Source organism: Mizuhopecten yessoensis, unplaced genomic scaffold (genome assembly GCF_002113885.1).
Source record: "Mizuhopecten yessoensis strain PY_sf001 unplaced genomic scaffold, ASM211388v2 scaffold10885, whole genome shotgun sequence".
NCBI classification, from domain to species: domain Eukaryota; kingdom Metazoa; phylum Mollusca; class Bivalvia; order Pectinida; family Pectinidae; genus Mizuhopecten; species Mizuhopecten yessoensis.
In genome coordinates, this window is record NW_018408770.1 from 981649 (window position 1) to 996021 (window position 14373).

Here is a 14373-nt window from a genome sequence, read left to right on the forward strand (position 1 = left end):
CTAAGGATGTGACGTCAGAAGCCGGGGTCACGGACCAAGAAAACGGAAATGACCTTTCGCCATCTTGCTGGATAAACATGGTGAGCGATGAAAAACATATGACTTTCAATCGGCTGTTATCGCCTTCGTAAATAAAGTTTGCAAAATAATAGTATGCTCATTGCACTGATAGAAATGCATTCTTACGATTTACACTATTATTTTATGCATATGTGTAATAGTTTCTATAAAATACACCCTATTTTGAAAGAGGTGTTTGTTCGAAGAAAAATAATTTTCTCGTGTAAATTAATATGACTGTGTTGACGGAAAAGGCAATATTGATATAAACTTTGACATCCAGGATAATAATCCTTTTCGGACAAGGAAAGTCATTCATACATTTTAAATATTGAAGAATACGAAAGTCCTCAAGCGTACATAAACTTTTGAGTATAATCGGACGATACAACTGTCGGACAAATTGGGAACTTTCGTTCAAAAAAATGTGGAAAATTTCACATGAAGTATATAATAACGAACAAAACAGGTTAGATTATTGAAAGAAATCAGCATTTCATCATGGAAACGGACCTATCAGATTTTATTAGAAGTAAACTTGATGAAATCTTGAGGGGAGAAGAGGTTAGGGTCTTCAACGATTGTTTAGACACAATCCAGTTCGCCCAGTATTGTTAAGCTCGTAGGTACTTGTGTAAAAGATGTACATTGATGTACTGAAAGAACTTAAAGTATGGAGTGGGGGAGTTATGTCGGATCTTATTCATCCTAAAAGTCATATTAGGGTGAATCAACCCGAGGCAAACCGGATTCAGGGTTATGAATTGTAGTAGATTACTGGGTCTGAACTAGTTGGTTAATTGTGTTGTAATGTAACTTGATGAACATTTGCCATACAAATATGTGAACTTTGAAGATTTCTTCAACATCAATTTCAAGGAATAGTGAATCACCAAACTGAACATGTTTATGCAGTATCTTTTGATAGATATATTATATTCTAAGATTATTCCTTTTGGAAAACTGTTAACAATTCACGTATACTGCACAACAACTGTCAAATTTTCCTAAAAATTCACTGCGTCTTCATAGCAGTACTTGTTATGTCTCCTATAATTTATTACTTTTTGTTTTATGGAGATATTTTCGTTTTCTTGGACTATCTACAATGATATAGGACAAGTAATAATCTATTCTATAATCTACTCTACAAATCAAAACTAGTTAGTGTCTAAGCCTGATGTTGTACCAAAATTGACAATTTGCTTAAAACAAAATTATGTCATTGATTTTATTTCATCAATTTTTGACAGACCAAGGGAACATCCAGCTTTGGTAAGCGGCACAATAAAACCCACACCCATTGCAGGAGGTGTGGGCGCCGCTCATTTCATATCCAGAAAAAAGTATGTGCTTCATGTGGATATCCTAGTCCAAAGAAGAGGACATGTAAGTACAGAACCTAAATCATTTGAGCAGTTTAGGAAACTTTGTTGTTTAGAAACTAAGAAATTGGTGATCAAGTGAGGTATTTTGAAAATGAAAATAGATTAACATTTCATTTGCTTACCTGGCCCTAAGGCCTACGTAAACATTTGGGCTAAAGAATTTAAACCTCATAGTATGGAAAATCCCTAGAACTTTGAACCTTTGTCTCATATATTTGAAAACGTGAAACTTTTTGCACAATTATTTATACTGTTAGTTAATTGCAATAATTCTCTGTTGTCGTGCATGCTATTTTCATCTCCCCTGTCCATATGTATAGCTGTCGGTGTTCGTTCACCGCTGCCAGTTCATAAAGATGGACTAGTGTGAATTTCTGTTTGCATTAATTGTCATCAATCGTACAATTTGTACTTGCAGACAATTGGAGTGAGAAGTCCAAGAGGAGGAGGACAACTGGCACCGGCCGTATGAGGCATCTTAAGGATGTTTTCAGGAGGTTCAGGTAGGTTTTCGCCACTGTCACCAGGATTCTATGACTATTATAGGTATATATGTAGGATAGTAATGTCCTGCGTGAGGGTACAGGATTCGGGGCAAAAAAATGAGGCTTGCCAAGGTTTATGAACCCATATTATGTACCCTAGGGTGGGAAATTCTATCCTACATAATTTACATATGATAGATTTTAAATTATGACTTTTATAAAACTGGAAAGTAGGGCTGTCACAATATATCTGAAAACTGGTATATCGCAATACACTAGAGGTGTAACGATTCACCGATGCAACGTAATGACCTTACATTGGATATGTCGGGTATTAGTACTAATATTAATACCCGGCCTCCTCCTACCCTGGCCGGGTATTAAATCAATCCCATGCCTTGTAATGGAGAAAGCCCGGTGTGAATCACACTTGGGCGATTTTAGAATTAATTGACAGCACACTGGTCTGCATCCATAAATAGGGTTGTAGTATGATGTATTTCTGTTGATATCCTGCACAACTTGAAAGTTAAACTCTGCCTAAAATGTCCTTAAATTATCAAGTTAACGTAGCAAACGTAATCGAAATCTGAATTGACAGCCATGTTGGAAAGTTCGTCTCTCTTCCGATATAGGTCAGACGTCCAAATATGGGTGTCATGACCCAATATGGAAATTGTAGTAAACATGGCGGCATCAGTAGTAATACTATATTTGGCCATGCAGGCCATATATAGAAAGGATAATTGAGATAACATCACTCGTGATCTGTCATGGCGGTCGTTTCTATTTTTTTTCCCCATGACAGACTTTGTTTATTTCATAAAAGAGTTTATGCATGGGTAAGGATTCGTTTTTTCAACAATTATCCAATATTTTGATAACATTATACTCATATGAGCTGAATTTGTTGCCGATAGTTCAAACTCGCACTTATTTTCTGAAGCATAATTTCGTATAATTCGAACAGGTTCATGAATATTTATTTAATTTTGTTCGAACTGACCAAAGGTTTACCGTAGGTCATCCCAACGATTTGAACTGATAAGTACAGCGATTGGGAAAATATATCAATGTATTGTATTGTAATTTTAGTACTCCGAGATGGGAAACGTTGTTCTTCTGTAAACTTATCCTTCAATATTCAATTTTGGATGTTCAATTGTGCCAAATTACATGTGGAAAGTCGCGAAGTTCGCCATTTTTGTGTATTACTAAGAGTCTAGGTTTATACTATTGACAGGCAGGAACTCGCAGAGACACATAATTGAGGTTTAACTGACAATGATGTCAATTACAGTTTAAAAGATGATTATTTAGGATTGAAAATAGTCAAATGCATATCATGTTTATCTCTTATAAGAAGGAAAAGCCGAAATTTTCAGAGTTTAGTGTTTTTACACACCTCTACAATACACAAGTATATCGCATCGTACCACAATACAAAAATGAAATATTGCTGTATTGCAATATTTTTCAAAAGCATATTTAATTTTCATGTATCTGCTTGGTGTTTTAACTTTGCAAATGACTACAAATTGTAACAGATATACCAATAAGCATAAAGCAGGCTTTTAATTGTTCAAATTTTGTAGCCGATAAGTTGTTTTGACAAAAATCTTAAATCTATGTAATCCATATTATATATGATTAAGTTTGATAACATTCTGATAACAACTTATTATAAAATTGAGCACATCCTTAGTGGGTTTTTTTGGCCTGATCTACGGTTCTACAGCCGTCTAACGGCTGCTTCCCCTAGTCTGAAAATGAAGTAGTTTCCCAAAAAAAACCCCACATTTTCCCAAATAGAATACCTGTTAATTTAGTCTATGTTTGCTTATTGTTATAATCTATAATTTTATCAAAACATGTTTAAAGTGTATGTTAAAAAACATAAGGCGTTCTCCCGAACGATAATAACTTCAGCAATTGGAAATTTCCGTTTCTGAGCAAGGGGAGAGAAGTCAAATCCAAATATTCGAATCTAAGTCATAATAGCGTTTGATACGGTCATCAGAATTTCAAGCGTCAAATTGACAACTGCTTTGAATCGTGGGTGACATCCGGTTCTACACCATGTCGCGTAATTCAAAATACTTCACTGAAAACATCAGAAAAATTGATTCCAAAGGACTGACTAAAATAAGCAATGCATTCAAGGAAGCTACAAAGTCTTGTGGACACAGAGACGATCCCGTCATTTGCTTAGTTGAATCGTGTGTGCCTGATCTGTGCTTTTATCTGCTAGAAGTGAAAAAACTCTTTACCATCTTTCAGAATTGGAATTTGCTTTTCGTATAGTGTTGTGAGACACACATCTGCGTGACACTGTTGTATGACAAATACATCGCCTGTGACACATCCAATTAGTCTTTCCTGTCCCAAAGGTCAACTAGGAAACACTCCATTTTTTCTGTTGTCTCGCAAATTGCCAAGTCAACACACATGAATATTGCCTTTACTGCCTGCCTGTTCCTGTCAAGTTCTATATCCCAAAGTTCAGTAACCCCTCTGCCACAGAATGGAGAAGTGGACAAAGAAGAGATTGATTTGGTGGTACATGTACCTTGACTTAAATAAAATTGTGATTTCAAAAATTCTAATCTTGACAATGATTTTCATCTTACATTTTGTTAAGAAACTGTTACAAATTTTAAATAGAAACAAAATGAATAAAGAAATATGTCATTTTTTAAGAGCAATTAATTCTCTACAAAAACTATCAGAATGCACCTCAGAGCTTCTAGAATTCAAAATGTTTTGGGGGGGGGGGGGGGGGACCTTCCAACCTTCCAACATGGCTTCGTGACCCTGGCCCTTGAGCTGTGCGCATGACATCTTGAATTTTCCCAATTGCAAAGGAACAGGTGGTTGTAAAATGGAGGTAAAAAAAACACTGATCCTTCCTATGACAATATGTTGGGATACGTATTGTTGTAGTATATTCATTCTGTATTGCAATATATCGTGATACACTCTTGGCATATTGTGACACCCCTACTGGAAAGAGCATATCCTAGTTGGGTTTATACTGAAAGTATAAGGTTCAAACTATAATAAGGCCACGAGAAGATAAATTACTTCGGGTGGAAATTGATGTGAAAGTTGTAAGATGCATCGCCTGTACTCATCTGTGAACTGATAAAGACACCTCTTAAAACACCATAATTGAAACATCATAGTGCTGCATTACTTGATTATTTGAGAGTCTTCAAACAAGCTTGTTAATAGTATAGGTATAATAAAACTAATAGGGTACATTGCATCTTATATCATGAAATCGCAATTGTGTGTATGACATGATTTGGCAAAATATTTCCTACAAAAATAACCTGCTTTATGATCATATCTGAATAGCATTTAAAACCACAATAGTATATCATAACTCCCTGTGTTATAATTGATTAGGTTGTCTATATACAGACTGCTAAGTTACATATCATAGTTTCATTCTTAAAAGATGGATGCAAAAATCGAAGCTATGTACATGACTTTGATCTACATAGCAAGTATTTTAGAGTCCTGAAGGTTCTTAAAACTAAATGTATCATTTTGATATTACAGGAATGGTTTCCGTGAGGGCACAGTTGCCAAGTCCAAGAAGAAGACAGCAGCCGCTCCATCATCTGCAGTTGCCACAAAATAGATTATAAGTCTGCTGTAAATAAACAAAACAAAAAAAGTAAAACAATAATTGTTTGTCCTATTTTTGCTTGGTAGCTTTCAGCATTAACAAAGGTTGAAAAACGTGTATAAAAGCTCAAATTTTGGTATTATTTGTAATACACTGAAATAATTTGAATTAAGATATGACATTTTTCGATGAATGAACAGTGCTGGAAGCTTGTGCTTCAAATACTACACAACATACATTGGATCATTACTCCTGCAATTTTTACATACATTATCTTAGTTTATGGCTGAAAATGGCAACATGTTTGAAGAGGAAAATATCAAGAAACCAAAGTTTTTAAGCAATAACAAAAACGCTGTTCTTGTGGAGATTTAATACTTGAAGAAAAGTTAATTAAGTGGAAAGGTTTAATTCTTTTATAAAGGATTTCAAAATGCAGTATAGTGAAATCCCCATGGTACTTTGATTTTTAGCTCACCTGGCCCAAAGGCCTTAGTGATAATATTTGGCCAGAAGCATGCTTGGATGAATGACCATCAATTTTCAAGGTCACGGGGTCAAATATGTTAAAATCTTTAAAAACAACTTCTCAATAACCAAGAGGCCCAGGCTGATGCTATTTGGCATGTAGCATGCTGGGAGGAAGGGCTACCAAGTTTATTCAAATGAATGACCTTGACCTACTTTCAAGGTCACAGGGGTCAAATGTCTTAAAATCTAACAATGACTTCTGAATAACCAAAGGCCCAGGGTACTGATATTGGGCCTGTAATATGCTGGGATAAAGGGCTACCAAGGTTGTTGAAATGAATGACCTTGACGAACTTTCAATGTCACTGGGGTCAAATGTTTTAAAATCTTCAAACGTCTTCTCAATAACCAAAAGGCCCAGGGTACTGATATTGGGCCTGTAGCATGCTGGGATGAAGGGCTACCAAGTTTGTTCAAATGAATGACCTTTACCCACTTTCAAGGTGAAAGGGGTCAAATGTAAAATCTTCAAACCACTTCTTCTCAATAACCATACGGCCGAAGGACACTGAAATTGGGCCTGTAGTGTGCTGGGATGAAGGGCTACCCAATCTGATTAAAATCATATGTTACATGTCTTCGTTAACTTCGTACTACACCTGAACATCTGAGTGTGCCGCGGTCAGGGTCACGTTCAGGTGACCTTTATATTTATAAATACTCATCAAATTTTGACTAATCAGGGACCCTCTTTCAAAAGGGCGCTCGGAGTTGTAACAAATATGGCGGACATGGATGAGAATGATGCGAAAGTTCTGAAGTTATTTGAGATTGATCTTCTGAAACCCTAACAGAAAAAGATATTCGAAGCTTTATTAAAGAAGAAAGACCGTGTGGCGGTGTTGCCTTCGCAATTATTACCCAATGGGTACGTTTTCCTTGGCGTCGTAGAAACGTCAGTTTTCGCCGCCATATTTGTTTTGGAAATCTAATCTGTTCGATACCCCTCTCTATTTATCTATCAACCATGATATTCCGATTCGCTGCCAAACTTTTGCCAGCGCGCCTCTGATTGGTTCATCTAAAGGTCACTTGAACGTGACCCTGACCGCGGCACATTCAGATGTTCAGGCGGAGTCATGTAACAGATGATTTTAATCAGATTGGAAGGCTACCAAGTTTGCTCAAATGAATGTTCTTGACCCACTTTCAACCTAATGGCATTGTTCGACATTCAAGGTCACAGGCGTCATATGCTTAAATCTTTTAATAGGTTCTTATGAATCAAACACTGATATTCTGCCTGTTGCTGTATTTTAGTCCACTTTTAAGATTACAAGTGTGAAATTAATACCAGGTGAGCGATGCAGGCCCATTGGGCCTCTTGTTTTTTTGTACAAAACATTACTAAAATTATTGTTATCTTTGGAGATAAATTAGGTAGTATAATGATTAGTCCGAATTATTCTGACGTTTTATCGACTTTTTTTTATATCGGTCTGTCGTCAATTAACGACAGACCGATATAAAAAAAGTCGATAAAATTTCAGAATTATTCGGACTATATTATGATTAGTCGGATATCTTGTATGTTGCAATCATCTACAAAGTGGAAGAGGTTGGAGGCTTGTGTGGGGCCGTCGCAAGGTATTTGCCGCAGGTCTGTGGTTTAACTCCAGGCAGGCACTCCGGCTCTCCTCACCTCCAAAACTTGGTTGGTTGGTTTATGGGTTTGTAGACTACCCTTCACGGGCAAAGCCCGTGTTCGGTCGTCTTGAGGGGGTAAGACTCCAGCTTACCGGGCCCTCGGAGATTCAAAATGACCTTGCCCGTCCAGGTCACGCCCTAAGATCGGTCAGCTCCTTGGATGCGGGTAGGCTGTCGCAGCTACATACAGCACGCATACGGGAACACGTGAAACACGTCCTTTAAGCAGCTTCACTGCCCTCCTATGTCCACCAAAACTTACGACCATATTTATTTATTGGACGTAAAGCATTTACCAAACGAAACCATTTAAAGTGGGTCAAGGTCAAAGTTGCTGGCAGATTAACTAGTATAGTTTTAACACTAGCATTTGAACAAACCTTAAATCCCTTTGTCTAGCAGGCAAATCGCTGTTCAGGTGTTGCTTTAACACGTTTGACACATGTGACCTCGAATTTGGGGTTAAGCTTTATTTATATGAACAAACTAATAGCACAGAATACTACCAACCAAGTTATCATGACCCAATGACTATTGGTTGTTCAAATGAGGTTTTTGACATGGAAAGTAATTCATATAATATAATTAGTAAACTTATATAACCATAGTCCTTTTTCTTATTCAGAAGTTTGAAGGTTTAATCACATGACCTTTAAAGTTGGTCCAAATAACGCAAACCTGATTGTCCTACAACCCACAATCTTACGGGCGAAATTTTACAATAGATCGTCTGGTTTGTCTTTAGAGATTTTAAGACAGTCGAGAGGTTCATTGCTGTTCATTTAAACATACTACAGGCCAAATGTCATCACTCTTTTTGTTATTCTGAGGAAAGAGAAAGTTATACATTTGACTTCATTTACAGTTTGAAAATGGGCCAAAGTCATATGTTTTTGATAGTCCACACTAACACGTTATTGTCAAAAGTATTAACATTTGCCTCTTTGTTATTCAGAAGTCGTTAAAGGTTTTAACAAATTGACCCTTGTAATCTATGAAGTGGGCTTGGGTAAATCGTTTGAAAGCTTGATGGCCCTTCATCCAGAATGTTTTAACCGTATATAGCTTAAGCTTCTAAGTTGCTGGCTGTAGAATCCATGTTAATAACGTTGATTCAGCATTGACCACAGGTACCGGCCTCGTCTGTCAATACACCTATACTATAATCATAGGTGTATTGACAGACGAGGCTGGTACCTGTGCAATGACAGTTGATCTCAAAATTGATAAACTATTCGGCATGGACAAAAAGCTGTTATCAATAATCTATCGGGTTTTCTTGTTCAATCAGCAGCAAACTATCTGTACTGTGTTTTCACCCTCTGAGCCAAACAGTTTGATTTTCTAAGTAGAAACCACTTTTGATGTGCGAGTTCTGTCTTTTCTGTCGGTTTCCGGGGATCTTTGATAAATTGGTCCCCATATCCAATTGAGACATGCAGTCACAGTCTTTAGCACTTCCTCAATTAAGCAGTTTGATATTAATTGAGTTCTAAAAAATATTCAATGCTAAAGATGGCCATGCAACTAAAAAATATTCAATGCTTAAGATGGCCATGCAACTGAAAAATATTCAATGCTTAAGATGGCCATGCAACTGAAAAATATTCAATGCTTAAGGATTCCCGTCCCAGCCAGAGCAAAACACTAAAGATTTCCACCGTCCTTTTTTAGTGTTGGAGTCACCTGCCCCTGATTACCATGTCGACAATGTTGTTATCTCCCCTTGAATAGACTTTAATGCTTAAGACGGCCATGCAAAGACTACAATCCATTGGGATTTAGTAACTGTTCTGTCAATGTTAACCTGTAGATCCGAGTGTTGTCTCTGACTAGTCTTAAGATATGAGTGCATACTGGTATTAGTAGACCTTTCTCATTTTGGGGTAGACCTAGCACGGAGCAAGGAGACAGAGACATAGACAGGCAAATACAGGGGTCATTTCAAAAATAATTTGATATGGAACGTAGCGTATATGGTATGAATATGCCAGTGTGTATACACGCACATGCACGTGACTACAGGTAAGCGAACCAGTAACAGCTTATGATCGGGGGAGTTATTTTTGGAAGTTAATTCGAACTTTTCTCTTTGCTCAATTAGTGAAGAATCCAGGCGTGAATGTATTTGTTGATTGTATGGGAACCCGACAACAGTCGGTAGATTCTATAACAGCTAGCGCGCATTATGTTGTTTGCTTGCAAAGCTGTGTCATTCAAATAGATCATAAATATCATACAAAAACAGTTCAATGCTTAAATACAGATGAAATGGGGAAAAAAATTGAGATGTTCCCATAATTTACTACTCTCAGTGTCCGTCTCTGGCTCCGTGCTAGGTCTGCCTCAAAATCAGAAATGTCTAATACCAAATGCCTCTAACATTGGCAGGGTATCTCTAAAACCACTATCAACGACTACATTGTCGTCTTGCTCCAACCATGTGAGTTGGTCTATGATGTTTTTGTAATGCTTGCATCATTTTGGCTTCCAGAGAGTGGTCCTACTGTGTCCAAAAATGTATAAGCCATCAGATAGAGCTATGCTCATGAATTTAAGATATTTACGCTCCTTCTCGCCACCGTTAGACATTCTCTGAAGCTTATTGACAACACTTTATTGAATATAAATATATGTACCATCTATTAGGCTGTCACTTTGTCTCTAAAGAACGTTTCTGAGATTAAGTATTGTGTGAAAATATATGTTTCTTACTCAAATAGACAGGACCAAGGAACACTGGAACTATAGATTTGTTCAATGCTTGTACTACAGAATGAAAGGTTTTTGAAATACTAGGCAAGGAAATGCCAAAAAGAGCGTAACACTTAATTACAAGAGATATCAGTTTTCATCTTAATCCAAAACAGTAAAAGAGCATTTTGTGTAGTTTTGGTATATACTGAAGAAAGAAATGGGACACATTACGTATCGATTTTGAGAAACTGTTCTTTGACCAACCTGTCCAAGCTTTGTAGCCAGGGTCATCCAAGAGACAAACATTGCGGGTGAAAACTAACTAATTCTTTGATAAGACGTACTACACTTCTAAAAGGTCATACATTATTTCAGATGACCTACTTCATAATTGAGAGTTCAAAGAATCTCTCCCTATAGGCTAACCTGTGTACAAAGGTTTAGGTCATTGTCAATAAGATGAAATGAGCATACACGTGATGACGCAGAACACCACAATTTGTGTATGAAAATTAACTAACTGATGCCTGGCACGATTTTGCAGAAGTATGGATTCAATTCCCTTCGAATTCAAATTGTTTTTCTTTTGCGCAGATACCTTATGTAGGACTTCGGACCAATACTACCTTCTTAATTTGAGCAATCTATGCCACTTTAAGTCAGTATATCCAAATGTATGGAGTTTGTTTTGTTTTACATTTCGTGTACATTTCCATTTACGAGATTTCGCGAAGATACGATGGCGACCTTCACCAATACATTTACTCTTCATAATGAGATGAGTTTTAACAAATGAGTAGGAACTATCCCATAGAAGCAATGTAAAAACGATTATGATAAAATGTATAAAAAAGGATAGCAAAATGTATGAGAACAAATTCTAAAAAGTGACAAGAAAATTACATTTGATCTCAAAATTGATTGTTAACAAAACCTTTATCAATCACCACAAGTGATGGACAAATTGTAATTTGGATTTGTTTGTGACCTAACATGTCACTGACAGGTTTATTGTAGACTTGCAACGAATTTCATTACCAATCAACTGTAATCAGGTGCATTGCTTTTTGGTGGACGTCAGGGAGGCGTCTGTGCCCTCACCTTTTTGGGTACTTTGTTGTGCGAAATGGATACTTTCCACCACTTCTTTTGGACTGAATATTTGCATACATATTTGAACTAACACCACTTCTTCATACTATGAAAATGTTTGGTATAAAAGAATAATAAGAATGAAAAATCCTATACATTAACATTTTCACAAAATGTTCGATTAAACTCACATTCTGAATGATAAATATATTATGAAAGCAGTACATGAAAGTAAAATGTTCTTTCCCAAGTATTTCGATGCAAAAAATACGTTTTTTTTTTCTCAAAAAAATACTTTCAAGCTGATATTCCATTTTTCGTTCCCTATGCTGCAATTTGGTTAATTAATCATCTAAATAATTGGAAGAATGATTCAAAGCATTAACTCCAGATATATAAAGGATTGAAAAAAGTTAAAACGACCGAAAAACCTATAGATGAGATGAGCATAAATGTTTTGTGTAAAAGCTGTTGTATATCTTTTGGATGTAATACTACTAATTTACAAGCATATTTTAACTATTTGTCAAAGCAAGTCCAAAGGAATACCGACTGAAAGTTTCGCTGTAAACAAGTTGGTCAATTACCTCTTACATGAAGAACATGTACATATCTAAGGAAATTGCTGTTTTCGTGAGATGAAACTATAATTAGTAAAGCCGAGTTTGGTTGGTTGGGTGGCGCAGTGAATAGGGTAATTCGTCTTTCGCCAAGACGGCTGGTGTTCGACTCCTGTATCGAACGTGAAAAGGTATCGGCTCACCCGCCCGACCGCTTAGGTTTTCACAGGTTTCCTCCAACAGTAAGGCCCTCTGCGCTTCCACCTGGGCCAATACGAGTGATTGATTAATGCTGGAAGAAACTTTTGTGATAATTGTTGTAGAATATAAGAGTTTAGTTTATTGTATGTGTATTTATTGCGTGTGTGCGGTTATGTTTACTACAATTTCCATATTTGGTCATGACACCCATACTTAGACGTCTGACCTATATCGGAAAGATTGACGAAGTTTCCAACATGGCAGTCAATTAGGATTTCGCTTGCACTTGTTACGTGAATTTGATAATTTAACGAAATATAAGGCGGAGTATAACTTACAATTATGTAGGAGATCAACATAAAAAGTTCATATTACAAACCTATTAATGGATACGGATCCTGTCAATTAATTCTAAAATCGCCTCCGTGTGATTCACACCAGGCTTGCCTAACTAAAATGGGATCAACCGGCCGGGGCAGATGAGACCGGGAATCATGTTAGAACTAGCCACTGTCCTTCTCTAGTTCCATATTGGTATTCTAACCTGAAGGCTTTTTTTACCTTCGCAGTATTATCATTTTGTTCTATTTTCATCATAAGATATGCTATTGCATTTTTATATCGCCTTCTCGCTAATTACAGCTCAGCCAGAAACGAAAATATGCTCCGATAGGCCTACATTTTATATGTCTGTTGGTGTGATTTGTGTTTTTCGTTTATTGAAGTATTACCATATAACAGGACTCTTTTATTTCAATATACACAAAAACAACAACACCTTCGGAATGATTTCAGACATATACTGCGGGAAAACACGAGTGATCTCCCTTACATTTAGACATGCGCACATTTTACTTTCGTTTTGTGTAGGCCTAGACATCATTCGCAACGCGAAGCGGAAAAGACGAAAATGCAGGCGAGTGTTGACTTAATGTTAGGCATGTTGTTTAAGCAGCATTGACAATGAACAATATACATACACTTCTGCAACGTTTACCTACTACTGATTCATAAATAAGGCTATGTATCCCGATTTCGGTGACTTGTGGCCAAGCATGCGGCCGAAGCCGCAGAGAATGGCGCATGTTGTCAGCGGCGATGACAAAAAGGAAGGTGCTTCTACGGTATGTATAGCAGTTATTATGCAAAAACAAACATAATAAACGGACGTTTTACTCTAGTGAATTACAGCGTCACGAGGAACGTCTTTCTCCAGACGTGTTGCAAAATTTTCGAACTGCTTAGTTGCAAACTGATTTCACTTAAGCGTTGTTTGTGAGGATATTTGGCCTTACATTTCTTCTCATTCAGTTAAAAAAAAACATGTTATAAACATTGTATTATTAGATTCATTGTGATGTTGGCTTTCATTGAAGTTTCAATTGTTATACTACTTGATGTTTTGGAAACTTAAACAAGTATAGTAGTTCTAAATATTATGAAATGACAGAAACATTAGGCCAAACAAATTACTTGTGTTTCTACTATCAGAAAAAAATAGGGTAGGTATGTATTAGCTAGGCATTTTATTGTTAATTTGAAAAATATCTTTACTGCGCTAATATAGAGCAGGAGTTCTGACTTTAACAGTGCATATAAAAACTTAAGGGTATTGTAGAACACAAATCTGAGATAAGTCTGGTTAACCACACTGGTGTCGAACACACCAATAAGTATAGTGTGTATAATATATCATAGTTTATACACATCATATTACTATTAGTGTGTCCAGTATCTGTGGGGTTAGCATAAACTCAATATTTGTTTTAAACTTTTAATTGGCCTTATATAATGATCATTTATAGGTCAGACAGGGTTTGGTTTCCAATTCGGAAACTAGACCTGTTAAAACAGTTATCATTTGTAATTTAGAGATTAAATATTTCTAAGCAGAAAAAAATGAACTATAAATATTTTTCAACCTTTTCTGAGTTGTACAATTTTAGAGTATCTTCTGTCTGAAATCTGAACATAACTTGTTTTATGATAAATGTGTAAAACAATTCCTCATACTGGGGTAAAGTTTTTCTATATATAGTCCCAAAAACTACAGATAAAATCCTTGAGCACGTACA

General features: G+C 36.4%; 1 protein-coding gene across 1 annotated transcript; it reads left to right on the forward strand.

Moving 5' to 3' along the window:
• Window positions 1-8: 8 nt before the first annotated feature.
• On the forward strand, window positions 9-5627 carry LOC110463272 (probable 60S ribosomal protein L37-A). The gene is made up of 4 exons (XM_021517724.1): window positions 9-80; window positions 1314-1449; window positions 1867-1951; window positions 5501-5627. The coding sequence occupies exons 1-4, from the start codon at window positions 78-80 to the stop codon at window positions 5580-5582; spliced, it is 306 nt and encodes a 101-aa protein (XP_021373399.1). The 5' UTR covers window positions 9-77; the 3' UTR covers window positions 5583-5627.
• The last annotated feature ends 8746 nt before the right edge of the window (window positions 5628-14373 follow it).